Raw genomic sequence first — 23,763 nt, 5'->3', positions numbered from 1 at the left:
CTGGGAAAATTATATATATTATATATATAAAATTATATATATATATATAAAAACCAAACCCATATTAATACACATCACTGAAAAGTTAGAGCTGCCCCTGGCCTAGCAGCTCTTTGCTCTCTGGGAGGTGCAAGTAGGACATGGGGCACAAAGCAGAGCTCCTGCCAACCTGTTGCGGGCGTAGAGGACACAAGCCGGTCGATAACTGGGGCTTGTGAGCTCTTTTGACGACACGTGAAGCAAACCGCCAGCATGGGGGAGGGGCAATGCCACTGTCTCACATGTATTTTCGTGTGGATGGCGGCCTCAGAAGAGAGGCAAAGGACTCGAGGCTGCAAGCTGCAGGGGATCTCTGTGAGTAACCGCAGCTCCCAGTCTACTCAGCTGGATTTGAGGATGCTCAATATAAGCCCCCTGAGAGAGCCATGATGCCTGACCAATCCTTTTGTCCTTGGGAGGGCAGCAGTGAGCGCGTGTGTACAGGTGGGTGGGACGCCTGCTTGACAGCCAGGACCGGACCTGTTCTCTGAATCAATAGAGGGCTTTGGAGGTGGGACTCTTCAGCAGATGTACGACACAGTCACTGCCCCTGCCCTCCCAGATTGGAATTGTTTTGGGGCCATCCCTAGTTTAATTGCCATAGCTTTAACGGAGTGAGTCCAGGGATGTGTTTGGCCCTTTATCTTTGAATTCTTAATCTTGACCCCAGTTTCTACAAGCCTGTTGATTTCCCATGTCGAGCCATTTTTACAGCCTCTGGCAGCTCCCCAAGTGCGCCATGGCTAGGGAAGGGAGATGCAGCCTCTGTAGAAGGCTGGGCATTGACTATACTCGACAGAAATAAAGTCTAGGTCTAGTGAGAGGTCCTAAGGCCCCTAAATCAGTGAGTGCCACTGGGATGCCCAATCTGGGCAACGAAGCATTGGGGGATTTTGGTGTCACTGAGTTGAGGAAGAATTCCTCTTCTGGCTTAAAATGTTCCCATGGATTTGAATTTTTTGCTTCTCCCCCACCCCCCAAAAAATCTTTTTCCTTCCCCAGAGTCTAAAATATCAGGCAAGCAGGACAGTTCATTCTGGCTGCATTGGTTCAAGGGATTGCAGCCGGTTCTAGGATGGCTTCAAGGGGAGCCGTGGCCCTTGTGAATGCACTTAAATGAGCTGCCCAAGCTCTAAAATGCCGCGGCCATTCCCTTGTCAGGCAATGTCAGGCCCACCTCCCGTCTGAGCCCATTTTAAAGCCCTGCAGAAGGGGGAATTAACCCTTTCAGGGAGGCATTATTGTCAACAGGAGCCCTAAACTACGGGATGCCAATCCAGCCGTTAGTGTGCAGACTTTAGGGATATGTTTGGAATGGGTTGTAGCAGCAATGTCTGCACTGGCTCCACTGGGTATCAGATTGACTCGATGGGATCTGAAGCAACCAGAGGATGCTGAATCCCAATTAAGACATGAATGAGCGGCTGGTGGAAAGTGCACCTTTCCGGACCAGAACTGGAGGTGGGGAGGAAGGGGCAGATGGGAGGTGTGAGGGTAACCTCTCTTCATGCCCTTCCTTTTGGAAGATTCAAAGCAGCTGATCTCCTGCTCTGAAGTCGCTCTGTGGGATGTATTGCCCACAGGCCTGGGAATTTAACACTGACAAACTGGGTTCAAAAGTCTAATCCTGTCCCCAGCCATTCTTTCCACTTGGCTCATGCCTTTGCACTCTCTCCCTCTCCTCCGGCCTCTCCTGTGCCAACAGGAACACGAAAACGTTGTTCAATATAATATACCAAAGGGGAGGGGAGGAGGTTTAAGCAGAACCATTGGCTAGCTGGAGGTGAAGCAGCAAATCTCTTTGGCTGGCTGGTGTCCTGATTTCTTGCCCCAGTGCTGAGGAGAAAACCAGAGGGTCTGAAAGGCAGGTTGTAGGTAAGCTTTAAGGCAGATTGTTTGGTTGCTTGGGGTTGTTGTCACCCTGTCCTGACACAGTAAAGAAACTAGTTGTATGGGACATAGCAGCAGGAGTAGCAGCAGCAGACATGCTCAAACGATAAGTATGGGGGTTTGATTTACCCTCCCTATTCCCTCAGGAGCAATAATCTCCAATCCTCAGTGCCAGCCTAACTCATCAATGCCAGTCCTCAGCCCATCCACCCGCTAGCACCCTCCTTTGCTTCACCACGGGACGGTCTGCCGACCAGCAAACATTTCGGAGTTCTCCCATGTGTAGGCTGCAATTTGCAAGCTGGATGGAGGCCAGTGCAGCCGCGCAGAAAAGCCCCGTACAGTTTGCAAAGCTCCTAGCCTGGGTGTAATATTTTCATGATAAGATAATGCAACCCACTTTTCAGCCGTCTGGCCATTTGGAAAGACATTCGCCAAGATGCACGGTCCCGTGGTGAACCCATCCTAACCTCAGTTCCCTGGGCATGAGATACCTTGGCATTCAGCATCAGTATAGGCTTGGCCTGGTTTCATCCGAGAACTCAGCCTCTTCCATGAATGGTCTGAGTTATGAGCGCTGGAGAGGGGAACGTGTGTTTGCTTTGATCTCAATCTCTCTATTTATCTCTATAAATTTGTATATATATATATATGGCTTGTTTCTCGCCTTAGATCTAGATACAAACAGTTCAAATTAGGTGGGCGCACAACTGCATAAACACATGCTGTTTTGATACTTAAAAGTCTTGACTCGACTCTTTGTTTTTGCTTGTTTGTTGTTTTTGCTATTTAAGATATACTTAATACATAACCCCCCACTTTGAGTTCTCCTTGGACAAAAATTAAAGGCAGACTGGTTGAATTCTAAAGGTCCCTGGTGCAGAAATGCCATCCAGTTGAGCAGCTAAATGTTAAAGACAATACCAAAAAGGGATGTGGTGTCTCTCCGAGCCTGCCTTTAGCGGTGTGATCGTCCATTCCATGTTGCCGGACGTTACCCACGACTGAAGCTGCGTACATCCTTCTGACTGTTCTCTTGAGCGTTGGGGTCTAGGCAAGCACATTCTGCTTGTAGGTCACAGGACATAGGGAAAGGAATAACCTATGGGATAGAGGCAAAAACACAGGGAAGTGCACAAGGAAACACACTTTTCGACAGTCATGTGGATAATTTCATGCCCCTAGTCTTGAAAATCTTGGGCTAAATTCCTCGGGGCAGGCCCTGTACCCCACCCATCACTGAGCACTTAAACAATGATGAAAAGGTGCCTGGGTTTCACCAAGAGCGAGCCTTTAAACGTTTGGTGTTTTCAAAGTACAGAGGCCCAACAACTGAGTGGGTGGGAAACTTGGAAGGAATGGGAGCGGGAGATATTGCTCTGTGCAAATAAAATCTCCTCATTGTCTGTTTAAAGAAGAGCGTGCAGTAGTCGAAGTAACAGCCTGGAGTGCTTGGCTAACAGACGTTGATTTCAGCCTATTGCATCATGGCATTTACATAAAGAGAAGGGGGTGGGGGAGAGTCCTGCTTGCCTGAAGTGAATTCCCAAGAGTCTCTCCCATCTGCGCAGACAGAGTTAATGACCTAATTCCCCTCCCCCAACCCTTTCCAGGACAGTGCTGCAACCTGTTCAAATGTTCTCGGCAAGTACAGCAAGCATTTGCTCACTCTCATTCGCTTGGCTCTGCTTCCACATGTTTGCTTCCTTGTTTTATATGCACTTTTCTCCAGGCCATACAGCTCGGATCTGTCTGTTCCCTATCTGAATCCATCCATCACTGGCACATGGAAGAATGTGGACCATGCACTTACACACATAGTTACCATTTCTGTCCATGGAGCTATCCCTTCCGTACGTGTGGCTGCGTGTCTGTGTACAATGTGCCTTTCTCTTTACACACACGCACAGGAAAGATGGGTGGGTGGGGCGGAGGGGTGGGGGGGTGGGAATCTTTATTTCACAGCGAGGCAGCCTGAGATGGGGACACAATGCAGCTCAGAAAAGAGCTCAGATAGCCAACGCCGGGCACGGATTCAGTGCTCTCCAGCACCTCCACCCAGCACATCTGACTTCACCTTCACAAACCTTAACCGTTCAGGTGGAGTCAGGACCCGGTTTGGGGTCAAACTGTGGCACTGCCCAAAGAACTGAATCAAAGACTGAGTGACTGCAACACGTGTGAAGGGAAGAGAAATGTCAAGAGTCTAAAAATAAATAAATTCAAATAATAGAAATCAGAGAATTTGTAGAAACTGGAGAAAACAGGAAAAGCTAAGAGGATACTTTGTAGCCTAAAGGTATAAGTATTTGCTAGGTAAGGCATAGGCACAAGTTAAGGCAGTAAAGCAATGAGCTTTCAGGCGTGTAAGGGTGTATTAATTATATTAATTACTTAAGAATTCCCAGTTAACACACTGAGGTTTGATAGTAAATACCTTTACCCATAGTCTACAACTTGGTCCATCCCTAAACCAGTCAGGGCAGGACTACTGCAAACTACAATGTCCCAAATATTCTGAAATGAGATGGTGGAGTCTATTGGGTAGAGTGAAGACCTGAAGTTCATTCCTGACTGCTGCTGACTCACTGTTTTGCCTTGGCCAAGCTCTTCTGTCTCTGTGTTTCAGTTATTCTCCCTGTAAACTGGGGATAATGCTCCTTTAGAGATACCATCAGTGCAGCATTGTCACTCTTTGGAACTCCAGAGTCAAGAATGAGAACCCTGGAAGATGATGTCTTCAAAGAAGCATGTTACAGGTATGTAATTTCCCTGTATGCACCTCACAGGGCTGTGCCGAAATATTGACTTTTGAACTTCCTGGCTCTCTGGAGTTCGTTACAGTTTGATGTCAGTCTGGTGTTCTTTTGAAATGAAGTCAGTGGGCCTCTCCTTATAGCCTTCCCCCCTCCATCGGCCCCTCCTTCTTTGCTTTCTAACAACAATTACAAGGACGCGTGAAATCAGAACTGGACAATCTCAGGTCTCAATACAGGGTGAAATGCAATGGCCAGCGATATACAGGAGGTCAGACTACATGACCTAATGGTCCCTTCTGGCCTTAAACTCTATCAATCTGCGGAAAGAGAATAATCCCTCTGTACCGTGAGAGCCTCTGGAGAGGGAATGTCTTCCTCTGTGTTGTCCAAAAAGAACCCTACAGTCTGCCCTATAGGATTCTATACTGAAATAGTCCAACTAGGCCAGTAGTCTGTCCCCAACAGATGCTTCAGAGGAAAGTGCAAGTTCTCTGCAGTGGAACAACATGGCTATAAGGGGACTTTCCTCCTAATCCAGTGAACGGTTGTGTCCGTCTCTTTATACCCCTTACATATTTTTATCCTATCTAATGTAATGTTCCCATTGTCTAATCTTCACCACAATGATATCTTAACAGCAGCGAGACTCCCGGGATAATTATACATTCTATAACGATGTACTGGACATTTATATGGATAAAGAGAACATCCACAGTCCTATCTGACAGGATACAAATCTTTAAATGCTCATGCTTCAGGGCGTAAGCCAATCGCTCATTGATAGGGAAGAAAAAGGCAATGAGGACAGGTAAACTCAAACACGCATGGCTAATCTCATGACTTCAGCACCAAAAGAGCAGAGGAGCAAGGCTTGCATTCTCACAGAGAAATAACAATTAAAACATATGGTTGTTCCAAGCCCCCAAGATTTTCACAAGTATTTAGGCACCTAAAGGTGCAGAAAGGCACCAAGTAGATTTCAAAAAGTTACTAGCTACCTAATTCCCACAGACATTTAAAAATCCAGCCCTAAGCTCTTTGGGAGCAGAGACTATCTTCTCCTTCTGTGTTTGTACATTTCCTGACACAACAGAGGCCTGGTCCATGACTCAGGCTCCTAGGTGCTACAGCAATACAAACAAACAACATTAAGAAGAAGCTGCCTTCCATTCCTTGTTCACTGAGCCATGCTCCGGTTAGGTGCTTGAGCCCAGAAAAACACACTCTAAAATGAACTGGATTTTTTTTTCCAGATAGCTCTTTAAGGTCCCAAGTCATTAACAGAATATATGACTAGCACTGACATGTCCAAATATATGCATTTAATCTAGACATTATACATTTAAAAACGAATCTGTTTTCCTTCATTTAGCTACCAAGACCTGCGCTCCCTTGTGTCTCCCCTTGCAACAGTTGATGCCTAACACCCAGGAATGCTGCTGTAGCAGGAGAAAGACAGAATGTTAAAAACTCAGGTCTTGGCTCAGTGATTGTTGTGAAACAGACAAAGATACTGTATCCACAAACAAACTGATGTAGGCAGAGAACACCACAGCCCAAGAGGGGACATGGAAAAGGGGTTAGGGGAGAGAAATGAGAGCGCATAACACATATACACACACTAGCATATGAGAGATGAGCCAGAACCAAAACCAAACGACCGAACCACAAAGAATTCCAGGGACATATGGATCAAAACCGGAATGCTGGTCTTTGAGCCCATCTTGAATGCACACACACATGCACAAACATCTGAGAGATGGGCCAGAACCAAAAACCACAGGACGGATTAGCACAGAACTCTGGGGAATTTTGGGTCAAAATCTGTATGTTGGTTCTTGGGTCTGTCTTTAATGCACACACACAGTTAACAAAAGGAATCAAAGGCACCTTGTCCTCATCATGCACATAGGCTAAGCCTGACAAAGAGACATGGAGAACACAGAGCAAACATTATTCTGGAATTAGAGCATCCACACACAGCTATTCAAGAATCAATATTGCATTTTAAATTCACATCCCACCTTAATCCAAATTATCTTTCAAATGTAGATAAATCCTTATGTTTCTAATCCTTTTCTGAATTTTACCGAGCATTCGGTCTCAATAAAATCATGTGGCAGTGAGTTCCACATGTTAAATGATATGATGTGTAAAAACTGCTTCCTTTCATCAGTTTTAAATTTCTTGCCTTCCAGCTTCATTGGAGGGGGAGAGGACAGACAGACATAGAAAAAGAGAGAGACCACCTGTATGAGGACATTTCACCCTTTCAAACCTCTCTGTCAGCTCTGTGACACCAAGGCTCAGAGGATCTATTTGTGGTTCACAGCTAGAAGTTATTTTTTGTTTGTCCCCCTTTCTTTGAGCTAAAAACTCCATATAATTTGTAGCCAACTTTACATCCATCACAGGCTATAGAAGGGATATAACCCTCTTAGAATCATAGAATATCAGGGTTGGAAGGGACCTCAGGAGGTCATCTAGTCCCACCCCCTGCTCAGAGCAGGACATAATCCCCAACTAAATCTCTGCAATCTCTGATCTAAGAGCCTTATCCAGAGCCTGCTGAAGTTAATGGGAATCTTTCTGTTGACTTCAGTAGGCTTGCGATCTGGCCCTTAATTTATGCGCCCATATATTACATGACAGGTCCTGTTCCGACGGTGAAGAAGCATGGCCACTCTGAGTCCTAGAGGAGACAGCACAAAGACAGGAGACACTGATGCACGGCTGGGATCCAGTCAACTAAATGGACCAGAGGCAGCTTGTCCTCCTCACGGTGCAGCTACGGATTGACACACAGCTAATGCTATCCAGACTCAGATAACCCACTGAGAATCACTGAGAAAGGACAATCTGGAGGAAACAGATGGGAATGCGTTTGAGGGTATTACTCGCCTCCTTCCCAGGGTGAAATCCCAGGCAGGTACCGAGAGGGACGGGAGAACAGTAACACAAATAGCCTGATTCTTAGCCCTCCACACCCTCTCCCCCACCCCCGCTTCACACTGTGGCTTCAATGCACTTACGGCTGATTTACACTGGCATAAGTGCTGCTGTGGGGGTGGGGAGGAGCGTCGCATGTCGGGAAACAGCGTGTTGCTAGATAGAAGTTGAAATGTTTGCAAAATCTCCCTGATGTGACTAACTCTGGAAGTATGAAGAACCCCCACGTCCATCTCCCCTCCTATGGATAAAAGTGCTGGGTCAAGATAAGCATGGCAGGCTGCGGCAAGCCGTTCTCAGTGGCCGCTCACCTCCCCCCGGTACCCTCAGAGTTCACACACCAAGTGGGGGCTTTGTTCCCTAACAGGGCTCTTAAGCACAAACACGTCTTGTACTTTTCTTCTCCCTGGTTTTTGGCATTTAGGTCACCAGGGCTTTTCTAAGATGACGCAAAAATTGACTTTTAACTCTTTGGGCTGGTATGCTGGGTTCACTCCCAAACCAGGTCAATGCACCCTCAGGGCCTGGGAAAGGAGAGATTAAAGTTCCTCAGAGGCCCAGTACAGGACGGTATGTAAGGTTGAGAAGGCCTGACTTGCCTCTCCCACAGTTGTACATCCAGAGCTATCCCATTGATGTTCATGGGCCTGACTCTCTTCTCACTCATCCTGATGTAAATCAAGAGTTACCCCATTGAACTCAACAGGCCCGATTCGCCTCTCATTCACCCTGGGGTGTCAATCAGGGGTAACTCCACTGAAATGAATGTAATTACATTGACATAGACCCAGCATGAGAGTAGTGTCAGGCCCTAGAGGGTATGTCTACGTGGCAAAAATTGACTTTTAACTCTTTGGGCTGGTATGCTGGGTTCACTCCCAAACCAGGTCAATGCCCCCTCAGGGCCTGGAAAAGGAGAGATTAAAGCTCCTCAGAGGCCCAAAGGACGGTATGTAAGGTTGAGGAGGCCTGACTTGCCTCTCCCACAGTTGTACATCCAGAACTATCCCATTGATGTTCATGGGCCTGACTCTCTTCTCACTCATCCTGATGTAAATCAAGAGTTACCCCATTGAACTCAACAGGCCCGATTCGCTTCTCATTCACCCTGCGGTGTCAATCAGGGGTAACTCCACTGAAATGAATGTAATTACATTGACATAGACCCAGCATGAGAGTAGTGTCAGGCCCTAGAGGGTTTGTCTACGTGGCAAAGAAAAACCCATGGGTGGCCTGTACCAGCTGACTTGGGCTCACAGGGCTCAGGCTATGGAGCTGTTGCATTGCAGTATAGACTTCCGGTCTTGAGGTGGAGCCCAAGATCTGGAATCCTCCCACCCCGCAGGGTCCGAGAGCCCGGGCTCCCGCCCAAGCCTGGAAGTCTAACTGCAATGAAACAGCCCTCAGCCCGATCCCCACGAACCCAAGTCTGCTGAGACGGGCCAGCCGCAGGTGTCTAGTTGCTGTGTAGACATCCCCCTAGAGTAGGGGAGGATGAAATAAGGAGGTCAGTAACTTACTTTAATTCCCTGCTCTTCATCTGCGTTCGTAATGCTGACAGTCGAGGGGCTGAAATGAGCAAGGGAGCCAGTTTGGCAAACCACACGGAGTGTGAAAGCAAGCAGCTCTGCCGCTCCGCAATCAGCTGTGCTTCCAATCCGTGTGCTACTGATTGTGAAAACATGAATGTAATTAGTCTAAATAAGCACCAAAGATTTCAGAGCAGCCTGACCACCCAGAGGCAAATAGCTGGTGTGCAGAAAGGAAAGCCCTGTTCCTTGGTTTCTGTAACACTTGCTAATGAAGCAAGGTTGGGTGGCTGAGCAAACAGTTAGCAGCTCTCCAGGGATTGCTGTGTGTTGTGGGGTACCCACAAACATACAGCATTTCTCATACCAACCAAGAATTTGCTCTCAGGATAGACAACACGGGCTGCAACCATCACTGCGTTTAATGTATTGCTGTCTGGAAAAGGATCCTTTTGGTGTTAGGCAAACCAACTCTGAGCCCTGAAATGGCCACTCAACCACCCATGACCAAAAATGCCCTCACATGTCACACAACCACTTGCTAGCCAGGACCAAACATAACAAGTAAGCAAGTTCACCCGAATGCCTGGATAACACAGTGCACTTGGAGCACATACTAAACACTGAACCATTTCCAAACAAAGGAAGTAATGCTTTTATATTGCATCCTCTGTTCCTTCATGCACCCTATATTGTACCTCTCTAGCTAATTACAGTGAACGGGAACAGCCTGCCAGGGGCACTGGAGGTGGCATGTCAGGGAGATCCACTCTTCTGGATAAGCATCGTTTCCTCAGTGGCAGCTAGACCACTGGCTGTGTGAGCTTTCTCATACCCACGTTCTAAACACTGCCAGTTAGGACTGTTGGCTTCAGGCAGAAGAGCAGGAATAGGAACATTGCAAGAAAGCACCATGTTTCAGAGATGATCAGACTTGGGTATTTACATCTCCAGAGTACTCACAGATTGTCACTTTTACTTTTGGCCACAGAAGATGGGTAGGGATCCACTGGATCCCACTTTGGGGTGGGGGGTGGGATGGACGCACTCCTTGGAAATCAATGCTGATACTACTGCAAATTAAAGCAATATGTCTGCTCAAGGCCCTTTGCTTTATGTCCTGGTTTCTTGAGTGAAGAGGCTCAGATAAGTTTCCATGGGTTTTGGATAAACAAAACGTTGGATGAACCTTGCCAGGTTCTCCATCCAGCACTAGGCCTCATTTGTTTTTCACTGAGCCACTTTGTGGTTTTTTCTCCATGGTGTGCACCTGTTTCAATGGAACATCAATCGGCGGAAGATTTGGCATTCTAAATGGAGATTTGTGCCAAGGTGATGTATCCTTGGCATTAGGGCAAAGTAGTTGATGTCTAACCTGAGCTGTGAAACTGTCTGAGACAGATTCTCCTTTCAACTGCACTGTGGCTACCCTCCTTGTGATGAAGTGGAGTGGCCGGGATGTAAGTGAGAGGAGAATGTGGCACTACAAATACCGTCCAGTTTTGCGGAATTTAAAGAGCTTATTCTTCTGGGTTAGATTCAAGTTGTGTACCTTGAACAAGTTGCAGGGACTGGGATGCAGAATATTTAACACAGAGTGTCCGTAATGATAGTTTAGAATGAAATATGTGACCAGGGCCCATTGAGAAATGATTTTGATCTGCACAAGTTCTTTCTTGCCATGCTTGTCAAGCGAAAACTCATAAAATGGAAAGAAACGAGGAAAGTAGTGGAGGAGAAAGGCAACTGGACAGGAGAAATCCTGGGGGAAGAAAAAAAACACACCCACAACAGGGGAGTAGTTACACTGCAAGGAGTTGTTAAAGTTCCCTAGGGAACTTTTGGAGGATCTCTGAAATTAAGTCATGGAAGACAGGTGAGATTCCAGAGGACTCAAAAAGGGCAAATATAGTGCCAATCTATAAAAAGGAGAATAAGAACAACCCAGGAATTTACAGACCAGTCAGCTTCACTTCAGTACCCAGAAAGATAATGGAGCAAATAATTAAGCAATCAATTTGCAGATACCTAGAAGATATTAAGGTGACAAGTAACAGTCAGCATGGATTTGTCAAGAACAAATCATGTCAAATCAATGTAATAGCATTCCTTGACAGAATAACAAGCCTTGTGGATAGGTGGGAAGCTGTAGAAGTGATATATCTTGGCTTTAGTAAGGCTTTTGATACTGTATTGCGTGGCATTCTCATAAACAAAGTACAGATATACAACCAAGGTGGAGCTACTATCAGGTAGGTGCATAAATGGTTGGAAAACCATTCCCAGAGAGTAGTTATCAGTGGTTCACAGTCAAACTGGAAGGACATATCAAGTGGGGTCCCACAGGGATCAGTTCTGGATCCGGTTCTGTTCAATATCTTCATCAGTGATTTAGATAATGGCATAGAGAGTACACTCATAAAGTCTGTGGATGATACCAAGCTGGGGGAGGTTGCAAGTGCTTTGGAGGATAGGATTAAAAATCAAAATGATCTGGACAAACTGGAGAAATGGTCTGAAGTACATAGGATGAAATTCAATAAGGACAAATACAAAGGACTCCACTTAGGAAAGAACAATCAATTGCACACATACAAAATGGGAAATGACTGCAGAGGAAGGAGTACTGTGGAAAGGGAGCTGGGAATCACAGGGAATCACAATCTAAATAGGAGTCAAGAGTGTAACACTGTTGCAAAAAAAGCAAAGATCATTCTGGTCTACATTAACAGGAGTGTTGTAAGCAAGACACGAGAAGTAATTCTTTCACTCTACTCTGCACTGATGAAGCCTCAACTGGAGTATTGTGTCCTGTTATGGGCGCCACCTTTCAGGAAGGATGTGGGCAAACTGGAGAAACTCCAGAGAAGGGCAACAAAAATGATGAAAGGTCTAGAAAACATGACCTGTGAGGGAATATTGAAAATATTGGATTTGTTTAGTCTGGAGAAGAGAAGATGCAGAAGGGACATGATAACAGTTTTAAAGTACATAAAAGGTTGTTACAAGGAGGAGGGAGAAAAATTGTTCTATTTAACCTCTGAGGATAGGACAAGCGGCAATGGGCTTAAATTGCAGCAAGGGAGGTTTCGGTTGGACATTAGGAAAAACTTCCTAACTGTCAGAGTGGTTAAGCACTGGAATAAATTGCACAGGGAGTTTGTGGAATCTCCACCATTGGAGATTTTTTAAGAGAAGATTAGACAAACACCTGTCAGGGATGGTCTAGATAACACTTAGTCCTGTCTTGAGTTCAGGCGACTGGACTGAGGTCCCTTCCAGTCCTATGATTCAATATGATTCTATAAAATGAGGGGATAGGAAAGGAACAGACACTAACTGTTCAAAGGAGCCCTAATAGTGGGATTTGAGGCAGTCTGCTGTTGGGGCTAAATCATGCATTATCGAAGGTGAGGCTGTTGTGCGCATTTGGCCTTACATTTGGAAGGATGCCAAGAGCTTTAATGTTCGGTATTGAAAGATGCAAATAACCCCAGCAAGATGGGCGTGTGGGAAATTTCTATCACTTCCTTGTGCTGCTCCTTCGTTGGCCTCTGGGGCCTAATTTCTCCCTCAGCTCTACCCAGACCTTTCTACTTACTCCAAAGAAGTTGCACAAATGGAAGCAGGGACAGAATTTGGCCTTAATGTTTGCTGTCTGGGATCCCAGAATGCTATCAGCTTGGACTGTTACACCGACCAGGAAGTCCTTCCAGACAACAACCAGTCTAGAGATGTCCAGTAAATGCCTGGGTAGTTGCTTGTTTACTTTAACAATGTGCCATATTTTTCTAAAACATGTTTTATAAATACCTTACTTCTGTGTGTTGTGGGATGCAAAGCAAAAAGCAGTTTCATAGCGCAGCTGGGCAAAGAGCAAGCTGGCAATCTGTGCCAGGTCAGGAGGTTGCAGACATTAAAAATAAATGAGATTTTATTTTGTCCTTAATGGAGGACCTTGTTCCCGCTGGATCCACAACAGAAGCCCTTTCTCCCTCGAGGACATGCATTGTGGTGACCTTCCTTTGGCCAAGGGGAGTTGGGTGGCCTTCCCTATGGAGTCCTTCAAACCCACTCCCGGGTCATCAATGGGGCAGGCAGCCCAGCAGTGCCCCATACTCTTTCCCTCAGGGGCTTACCATGCTGTCTGTACGTGTACCAGTCCCTACTAGACTAGAAACTGAACCTGAGTTTTAGGTGCACAACCTTTGATTGTTAACTGCCAGGCCTGTCGGCTGGTTCCATAAAGGGTGCTGCAGGAAGTGGTGTTGATGATTCATTAGGCAGTGCTCTTCTCCCAGAATCTTTTCCTGGGCATGGTGCTGTGGGACACTGCAGCTGATCCAGGAATGCACAACAAATCATTTATCTGACGAATGTATCCTTTCCCTGCTTACTAAATACCCATGACAGATCGCAATCGCCTCAAAATGTATTCACCTCAATATTACTGAACGTGTTCACTGAATATCAAAGTATTCCATGCAGTTCTTTCATGATTTATTTTAAACTCTGTGGACTGATGGTGAGCAGTTCTCGGCAAGTATTCACTATTGATTATTTCAGCCGAGTTGCGATTGGTCTGGTAAGTCATATGGCATTGTTTCCATTCCTTGACTGGAGGAGCGCACAAGGCCATGTTGTTCTAATAGATGTGTGGACCAATTTAAAATTTGGTTTCTGCCAATCCTTATGCATGCAAATTTAATTGCCTTTCTGTGAACTTTCATACCAGTGTAACACGATTGCGTGAACATTTGTGGAAAGTGAACAGAAAAGGGGTCAATGTTCCAGGGACTTTTTGGTGGAACCTTTTATTTCCATACTGCCCAGCTCTATGTGGTTGCTTTGCAGCTGGAGATACCACTTTTTTTTGGTTTCAGAGTAATAGCCGTGTTAGTCTGTATTCGCAAAAAGAAAAGGAGTACTTGTGGCACCTTAGAGACTAACCAATTTATTTGAGCATGAGCTTTCGTGAGCTACAGCTCAGAAGTGAGCTGTAGCTCACGAAAGCTCATGCTCAAATAAATTGGTTAGTCTCTAAGGTGCCACAAGTACTCCTTTTCTTTTTGCACTTTTTTTGGAAGAGACATAAAACCAAACTTTTGACCGTTTGTGGTCAATAAAGACCTCAGTTCGCCTTCGGCATGACTGTTAACACCTGCAGCTTCAACCGGATATGCAATGATTCTTTACTTCCTTTTTAAAAACAAAATGTGGTGGCGGTGTGCACCGCTAAACACTCAGAGGTGACTATATTGCAGTGAGGACTGAAAAGAGGGGACTGTATTTCAGTGGGGACTGTAAAATGTCTTGGGATCTTTGGGGATGAAAGGTGCGGTGCAAATACACAATATTTTACTAGTCCTCTTTTAAGAGCCTTGTGAGACTGCAGTGTGTGAATTTGACACAGCAGGCAGCAGAGGTGGGTGTCTCCCTCAAACGCTTGAACACTTTCTAACAACTGCGTAGAAGTACACCATCATCTGGTACTGGAATTAAAAGAGCTGGGTTTGCCCCTCCCTATAACTCCTTCAGGTTTTGGCCTTTACACCCAAAATGTGTTTTAAGGCTGTGGCTTTTAAGTGGGTGACAAATTGTGCTGGAAGGATTTGGTATGTGGAATATTTTTATGCATCTCTCTTTTCTCTCACCTTTCATTGTTTTTCCCTTTGGAATATCTCCTTTAACATTCCACTCATAATGCTCTTCAAAGGAGGAGACTGTATTTGAATAGCTATGCCTAAAATCTGTTCTCCAGCCAAGGGCCCTTAGACCGGAAAACAACTAACTTCCCCATATGGCTGAGTGTCTGCATGGGAATTCAAACAGGTGTCTGTGAGCTGGTGGCCATTCCTTTGAACTGCATGAGACACACTGCTGGCCTCAAACGACCCTTTTCCTCTGAAACTTTTACATCATGCTATGTGCCTGGCTGCTAGATTATTATGCCATAAATTTAATAAACTAGGCACTGGCCATCTCACTTTTGATTTGAAGAGCCTAGGACTTGGTTGGTTTTCTCATTTCTTTTGTGTGTTTTGTTTGGTTTCTGGGTTCTTGTTGTTGTGTTTTAAAAGTCTTTGAAAGCTGAGTGCATGTGTCTGGAGAAAACACTTCATTTGAGGAGTTGGCCCTTGTGAATGATTAGGAAATACTGAGGATGGGATTTTCAAAAGCCCTCAGTGTTGGCCAACTCTGTTTCCATTGAAGATAACGGTAAAACTCCCACAAAAGCCAATGGGAACAGAGCCAGGCCAATGCACAGTAATTTGCAACCTCTCTTCCCTCCCCTCTTAGTATCTTATATGGAATAAGTTTGGAGGTCTTAGTCCAGTTCCTTGTGGAGACGTACCCCCTCTTAAACCTACTGCCACATTTGTTGGGCTATACCAGCGGACAGGCCAATGACTGACTAGGCCATGGAAACTGAACACTCCCTTACATCCCAAGAGGTGGCCCGTTCAGTTAAGGGTTGAGGGATATCAATTGGGAAGCAATTGCCCATGATATCCTCGATCATGCCCATGCCACCGCCCAGGCAATACGTGATTTGTGACTAAAGAGAGAACTTCCCTTGCCAGGGCTGCCCCTTTGCCTGCACAGTTCACACAAATCATTTTAAAAACAAAGATATATTGAATATCTGAAAAGAGGCACTATTAGGAAAATTAAAGCACTACCCCCATCCCTTCTCTGCTGCTACCAAGAGATGACATTAACCTATCACCAGTCATTGCTCACTGCCCCTTTCCAATGATCCCTGATATACCAGAGACATGCCACAGCACAGAATTGGTAGACATGGCCAAATGAACCAAAGGAGAGATGAAAAAAGACCCTCATGCTGAGGGTCAACTTAGAAAAGACTGTGTTCCCTGCAGAGACATCCTCTTTGTCCTCCAGGTATGGTATACAGACTGCCTTTCCTTAGACAGGTATGACTGGCCTTGAAACACACTAAGCCTATCATACTTCCATCTAAGATACCTCCCTTGTTAGTATCAAGATTTTTGGCTTTCTGTCCCAACCACAAATCCCAAAGAAGAGGTAAAGAGCTGTGCAAAATTCAGTACGTAAGCATGAACACGTGGCTAAATTCTCTGTCAGTCCCTTAGTGAGTGACCTTGGAATCTACACTGTATGCAGCAGATCCTCCTTTCAGTGTGCCTGTCTGTAATTCCCACAAGAGTCAGGGTCAGAACTGACGTCGGATCACTTTACTGATGACACGCCAAACCAGTCTCGAGGGGGCGCCAGCAGTTGTCTGTAAAGCAGCCAGGGAACCATTGGTTTAGAACAAGAACGAAGGAGGTAAAGCAATATCCCTGTGTAACAACACCTGCTGTACGGGCCTAAGGCAGACTATGATGGGGAACACAAAGGCAGACCAAAGGAGAATGAGAGCACTTTCAAATGAACCAGCAGAAATTCAGTGCCTTTGGTAGGACAATGTTCATTGCCCCTGGAAATGTTTGTGCAGCTGAAGATCTCTCCACATCCTGGATCTCCAGCTGGACACCAATTACTGTCCAAGCCTAAGCCTGCATTGTTGGGGAGCTCTGGGTAAGAGAGGGGAAGGCAGACCTACCTTTTTGGTCTTGACCGTTGAGGTGCAGCAGTCCCCTCCATCATAGTTGCAGAAGGCTCGGTTATTGATGGCATCACAGTAGTTGTCCCCCATGAAAGGCTAAAAAATAAACAGCATGAAGAGGCTGAGCATATGGATACAGTCCTCAGTGAAGGATCTAGCACTACTGTTGGTAGTGCCAGACACATCCTCTTTAAAAGCCATGGCCATGTTCATAAGTATTCTAAAAAGACACCACAAAGCAGCTTATACCCAGACTTATATTACTGTTGCAAATTTAAATATTCTTTTGAAATGTTGGACACCCAAACATAACAACGCTGTACCCATGTAGGAAAATCTGGAAGTAAAATTGGCTAGTCTAGTTTCACCTTCCAAATGAGCTTTGTGCAAAGAGTAAACAAAAAGCATAACTGGTGGTAAGAAAATTAGAATTGTTGGGCAAGATGTCTACTTGGTGTAAATGGGCTTAACGCATTGACTCTCATTGAGCTATCGTGATTTACACTAGCACTGGCTTTGGTCCATAAAAGCTTTTCTGTTTTATTTATTTAATGTGCTAATAGTTATACAGGCAAGGGCTTTTTTTAAAAAAAAGATATGATTTTATTTCGATAAGGTCACTTTAAAAATATGTAATATTTGGGCAATCTCCCAATAAACCTGCCAATCCATTTACTTATTCGACATACCTTTCCACCCTGGAAAGCTGTCAATAGGGACTTTTTGAGGAGTATGCCTTTTACCTCCATTGTAATACATAAGAATAGGGGGCCTGTCTGGAGGGACAGAATGGGAAAGATAATAAATATTTTGCTTTGGTAAGAACATTCTCGGTTGAATCATCTGGGGGGACTGAACCGAGACCTCTGTATTTAAAACCATGTGCCTTTACTGCTTGAGCTAAAAGACCAGGTCTACTAGTTCAGCTGCAGGGGTAGACTCATAAAACCTCTATACATGCCACTAGAAGGGGACAAAAAGTCACACTGCATTAGCCTGGGTTACACTTTGAAAAGCAAAGTCAAGGAAATCATCTTCTTAGAGCCTTTACACAGGTAAAGCTCCCATTGCTATCAATGCAGAATCATGTTATTACTGGCTTAGAACACTGCCTCCCCATGGCCTGGGATAATGGGAAAGGTTGCTCAACCCCCTCCATGCAGGAAGGAGGGGACTCCATACTGAGTGTTTCCTCCATAGCCCTATGCTGAAGAACATGGCCTGGCCCATTCTTGGCTAACGCCCTACATATTGGAAGGATCATTCTCTGCACAGATGACATGTTTTATGCAGTAGCCCACAACCAATAGCATGGTAAAGATTTCGATGGAGAGGCTATGACACTACTGAAAGAATGATGATGAAGAAGGTTTCTATTGACACAGAGGGATCTTGGCAATTAGCAATGATGGGAAAGAAAAAGCAGAAAAAAGGCACGTCAGTAATAATAGCTTCTGGTAAATCATTACATCATTTCAAAGTCTGCCTGAGTAAGAATGCTTCTTAAATAGCAGAGGAGTTGGTACCCAATGATTCATCAGCACATAACTGGCATTTCTTAATGGTCCCTGGATGTTTAGCTCTCTCTAGAGAATAGAGGATGAGCCAGTAGACACCAGAGCCCTGGAGAACTCCTGAATCATGAAGCGTCCAGGATTGAGAGACAAAGTAGGTCTGATGCTGCCTGGTACGCTATTGGCGTAGGGCCGATGTGGTCAGTACTGGACTCAATGGATGCCCATGACCACAACCAGAGTTGACAGTACTGGGCTTCACTGCCCTCGGTGCTGGGCCAGGGAGTGGCTGGACAGACCTGCTCACTCCCACATGCCTGTGCTGGTCAGCACTCCTCTTAGAAGAGGAGGAGGAGGAGGAGTCTCCCTGAGCCCTGGAATGGTCCTGGTTTGTTTTATGGGACCTTTTCCTCGCTGACCAAAGGAGGATGAACAACCCTTTTCCGCTTGGGGCAAACACCAGAGCCTGAATGCGGAATGGCATCACCTGCCAGGTCCGAAGGCGGCTGCTGAGCAGATGAGGGCCTCAGTGCTGAAGCGGGCCTCGTGGCCTGCTCCAGGAGGTACTGCTTAAACAGCAGATCTCACGCCATCAGGGTCCTCTTTGGGAATGACTTGCAGATGGAGCCACTGTCTTTAACGTGTCCCTTGTTAAAGTGGGAGTCGATGCTGGGGATGCCCCCCCTACACACTGGACAACTGGTGAGGGCATCAAACAAGTCAGCCAAGTAGTCTAGCTAAAATTAAACTAACGCTTAACTAAACCTAAGGTACTCCTACTATTATATACAAGCAACAGTTCGCAGAAAATGAGATGAAATTGTGAGGTGAAGACACCACACAGATCTCCAACTCTTGGCCATGGGCGGCGAGAAAGACCTCAGGGGGTTAGCCACCCTTATATAGCCAGGGCAGGATGTGAACGCTGCCCCTATAGGTAAAGTTCTTTGGCTCTGGCGCACAGGGTGCGCACACCCGCGCAGAATACATGGCTATGTCTACTCGAAGAAGAACCTGTCTTTTACCACGTGAAAGTTGTACTGCACAACATCCACACAGGAGGAGGCACTGTGGTCTAGTATTTAGTGTGGAAGTCAGGAGACCTGGGTTTCGTTCCAAGCTCTGCTACCTTGGGGAAGTCACTTCACTTCAGCGTACCCACCTGTAAAACTGGAGTAATATCTACCGATGGGATGGGGGTGCTGAGAGTATTATCAGTGCTTGGGATTCTCAGTTAGGTGCTAGCGGAAGGCTCAGAGGAGCAAAGACATTCTTAAGGATAATGCACCAGCATGGAACTCAGGAGGCATGGGTTCAAATCCTGGCTCTTCTATAGACTCTCTGTGTAACATTGGGTGAGTCACTTAGGCCCAGATCCTCAGTGGTATTTATATCCCCAACTTCCATTGGAAATTAGGGGCCTAAAGACCTTTGAGGATCTGAACCTTAATCCCTCTATGTTTTAGTTTCTCCCTCTGTAAATGGGGATAACGCTTCCCTGCCTCACAAAGGGGCTGTGAAGTTAAGTTTGTGGAGTGTTCAGACAACACAGCGGTGGGGGGCAAGTCAGCACCAAGACACACAGAGAGGTGCCCAGTGCTGCTTTTACACAAAATATGTCAAGACTTCTACAACTGTTAAAGGAAGCAGCCAATAGACATTTCATACTTCCTGAAAATCATTAATTATTAATGGCACATGAGACTAAAAAGCCAGAAACAAGCCTTAAACTGCCTCAATTTGCTCAAAAATGGGCTGAGATTCAATGGGGAGGTTTGTTAACCTTTCAGTATCTCAGGGCAGAGGGCTGAGTGTGTGACGAAACCAGGAGAGTTTAATATGTTTTTTAGGTTTCATTGGAAACGCTTTCCATGGCTCTAGATCTGACTGGATGCTTGTTCAGATAGAAAGGGTACGAGATGCTAACAATGTCTTGGTTTGAACCGTTTGCTGGGTGGGGAAGGGCCTTGAGGCATAAGTCCTTCATAAACAGGATGAGTTCAGTGCCCAGAAAACCTGTCTGGCAGGGTTCATCAACACTGTTTCCTTTAGGAGGCAAAACTTTGGCTTGGAGGGGCCACTTGGTGGGTTTTTACTATCAGTGGCCATTTTCCCTGTTGTATTGGGTGACGTGTGTCCGGGTTTTTGAACAACTCAGAAACTAATTCAGGCTGGCAATTCCAATGAAGTCCAAAGGTGTTAGGCCCCCAATTCCTATTGTATTTCAATGACAGTTGGGTGCCTAACTCTCTTAAGCCCCTTTGAAACATCCCAATCTCAGTATTTTAAAAGTCCGCATCTCCGGTCCTCCTTCCTCCAGCCATTTCCCAGTCATTCCTGCCCTAGCTCCACATCTGGGTTGTTCTTGCTCCCTTTCTCTTTCCTAACGTTGATCTCTTCTCCAAAGTTCAGGGGAGAGGAGGTGCCCTGGACTTTCAGAGAGTTCAATTTCTAGTCAGACAGAGCACCCTTAAACACCTTCAACATCAAGGCAAACAACTGGAGGCTTTTGCGACTGTCCAATGATGACTCGCCAAACCCTGAGAATGCCCGAGTGAAGGGAATCAGGCTTGTTTAGTAGCAAAGAGTTGTCCACCTTAGTTAGACACTCTAAGGCTCGTCCAATCATCAGCTGTCATTGAGCACTGCTCTGCACTAGAAAAATGACTTTTTCTTGCCAATAGGTGTCAGAACTGGTATAGCTGAAGACCATTTAACTGCAAGTAAAGACAAGACCAAACCGGATTTGGCCATTCCTTAGAAACAGAGATTTAAAACTGATTCATCTGCATCCGTTGTTACCACCCACCCTAGGAAACCAAAGTGGATGGGCTTAGTTAATTAACTCTAATGCTCACGTCGCAGGCTTTGATGCAGTGAATCAGCGCTGGGTGCGGATACCACTTGAGTCCTGCTGTGCAGACAACGCTCTGGAGAAGGAGAGAGAAAGAAATGGGCTAAGACAAAGAAATCAGTGTGCACAAAGCGAATGTGCTTGCATACATGCCCCCCACCCCACCAAACTCTCCCAATGTAGTCCCATTCCTAACACCTCTTGAATTTTCAGGATCTGGCAGAACTCCAACTATTTACAAGATGTGTTGGACTTGACACTTGCAATAACAGAATGTTTGGGATTAAAATAATACTTAAGGTTCTTCTGAATAGTCATGTTAAATATTTCACTCATGGCGGGGAGATGTGGCAGGGAAAGGGAAAGGTTCTAGCCAGGCTCTAGCTCTGGGAAGTGTCGGGGAGATATTTCGGAATGGCTTTAGGGGGCTTCTTTGGAGCCACCAGGTACCACTTTTTATGGCTGCCTATCCTTCCCATGCTGCATGAGGAGATTGCTGGGGCGAGTGCTGGGGGTGGAAAAAAGCTCTTATGGAAAAAAGTCTTTTAGAATTGAATAGAAAATGGAAACCTTTCTATAAGTCTTTTGCACCCTCATATAGATTTTAAATAGCACTGTATCCCCACAAGACCACTCAGAATAACCCATAAAAAGGGCTATATCCGCTATTACATTTAGAGTCATTTCAATAGAACCCTATTTATTTCAGCTTCATCAAATACTACATGACTTTTCCGTAAGGCAAAGCTGGGAAGGACTAGTTATGGGCAAAACACAGATATTTCAAAAAGTTCTTCAAACCCGACAGGTCTGCGGAAGGGAGTGGGAGACTCATGAGAGCAGGTATATTTCTGATGACACTCTCACTTTGAGTCCCCAGTCGTCACAGGGGCATTGTCTTCATTAGGAAAAAAGGTACATTCTTACCTCATGTTAACTGACACATGGTAACTAACATGGGGTACAATCCCAGTGAAGACAAGGCAGTGTGTAGTTTTATCATGAGGCCTTCCCCATAGTCTTTACCTTGACCTGCTAATTCGTGTAAAACTACAATCTGCCTTGTCTTCACTTGGGTTTTACCTCACATTAGTTACCGTGTCTCAGCTACTACAAGGTAAGAATACACTTTTTTTCCCTAGTGGAGGCACACGCAGCATGGTAATGGTACCCACAAACATGGAAACTATAGGAAAAAGAAGATTAAGCCAAACTCTTTCAAATATCAAGAAATGGTTGAGGGTTTGGATAGTCTTTGGGTGGAGAGAAGAGGAGGGAAAGTCCAAAGGAACCAAAGAGGATTATTATTTTATCTAAACCAGTTCTCCCCTACTTAAGAAAGACCCTACCGGAAGCGAGCTTAGTAAGGAGTACTGCGTGGACTGCATGACAGCTATCTCTATGCTGCCTTCTCATCCCCACCCTCCCTGAACGTCCATCAGTCACAACACTCATTTCACAAGGTTGGTTTCCTTTACAGAGGAGGGAACAATCGTATTAAGATAACAATGGTGACACAACCGCTGGTTTTGTGAGGTGTGCCAAGGGGCATTTTCCAAACGGTCAGGATTGTGCTAGAGGCTTAGGAAAGAAAGGAATTAACATTTAGAAGGGACTGTGGCATGAGCCATCCCTTTCCCTACTTATCTGAGGCCTAATTTAAGCCCTCTGCAGGGGAACCTCAGCATGTTTGTACAGTTTCTGTCATTTGAGGCTTACCTGACGTGCACTAGGAAAAAGGACTTTTATACTATCAGCACAGGGCTGTTTATCTTTCCGACACCCTCGGATTTTCCACTATTAGTCAGGCCTGGCCTGCCCCACCTGTCTCACAACAGGGCCCGTCTATGTGAGAGGGGAAGAGGCCGGGGAAGCTGGCGGGGGCGGAGGGAGAAACCAATGTTGTTTATCCCATCAGCGAGGGAGACCGCAAGGCGCAGGGGCCCCACAGCATCAAGTTTGCTCCCAATGAGCTCTTGACAGACATCTGGAACTTTCAAGGCCGCCACAAACGGTAAGACTTTTTTTCCCCCTTTTATTTGCTGCGCTTCAGGGCAAAAAAGAGAAAACCTTTTTAGGTTTCAAAACACAGAAGCCCAGGGATTGGGGAGAGGCAAGGACTGCCTCCAGGAGCTTTTGAACCCAGGGCTAAACTGAAGGAGAACTGAAGAAAAATACAGGCCTTACCCTTCTCCATACCCCGACCCATCCAAATAATATGAGAAAAATAATTGCATTTCCAAAGAACTTCCTCTGCTCCCTGGGACACCAACATTAAAACCAAAAAACCATTTGCTGCCAATATACGTGACTGAGTATGTGGATTTGGAGCTGGAGAAAGAGACTGGCCCGGCCGTCCTGGAAAGGGAAGGACTGTGTTTATCCACAGAAGATGTCAAGCACTCGCAGCAGCAGGGCAAGCACCCAATCACCATGTCTTGTTGATATGCACCAGCCCTGACTGGGAGACTCCTCTCCACGGCCCCTTCAGTTCTCTGTCTCTCTGTTGAGATGGACAATTGCTACAGCCTGAGAACTGCCCTAACAGCACCAAACCTATCCCACATGACCGCACTGAGCAGTCACCTAACTGATCCAACCACCTGGGCTGGATTCACACCAACTGCTTAGAGAT

General features: G+C 45.7%; 1 protein-coding gene and 1 long non-coding RNA gene across 2 annotated transcripts in view; one reads left to right on the top strand and one right to left on the bottom strand.

Moving 5' to 3' along the window:
• Positions 1 to 1,846: 1,846 nt before the first annotated feature.
• LOC311532242 lies at positions 1,847 to 9,138 on the top strand. The gene is made up of 3 exons (XR_014714355.1): positions 1,847 to 1,914; positions 4,559 to 4,688; positions 7,341 to 9,138. It is a non-coding gene; the product is annotated as an uncharacterized lncRNA (long non-coding RNA).
• PAPPA (pappalysin 1) overlaps positions 1,908 to 23,763 on the bottom strand; it is a 214,350-nt gene continuing 192,494 nt past the window's right edge. The window contains exons 21-23 of the mRNA XM_084650528.1: positions 21,133 to 21,204; positions 16,758 to 16,856; positions 1,908 to 3,031 (exon numbers count right to left, since the gene is read on the bottom strand). Of these exons, the coding sequence (XP_084506654.1) occupies positions 2,924 to 3,031; positions 16,758 to 16,856; positions 21,133 to 21,204 (279 nt within the window). The 3' untranslated portion in view covers positions 1,908 to 2,923. The remainder of the gene's footprint in view (positions 3,032 to 16,757; positions 16,857 to 21,132; positions 21,205 to 23,763) is intronic.

Source organism: Lepidochelys olivacea (genome assembly GCF_965140295.1).
Source record: "Lepidochelys olivacea isolate rLepOli2 genome assembly, chromosome: 16".
Lineage (NCBI taxonomy): Eukaryota > Metazoa > Chordata > Testudines > Cheloniidae > Lepidochelys > Lepidochelys olivacea.
The sequence above is the reverse complement of the archived record's forward strand: the minus strand, read 5'-3'. Positions and strand labels throughout refer to the sequence as shown.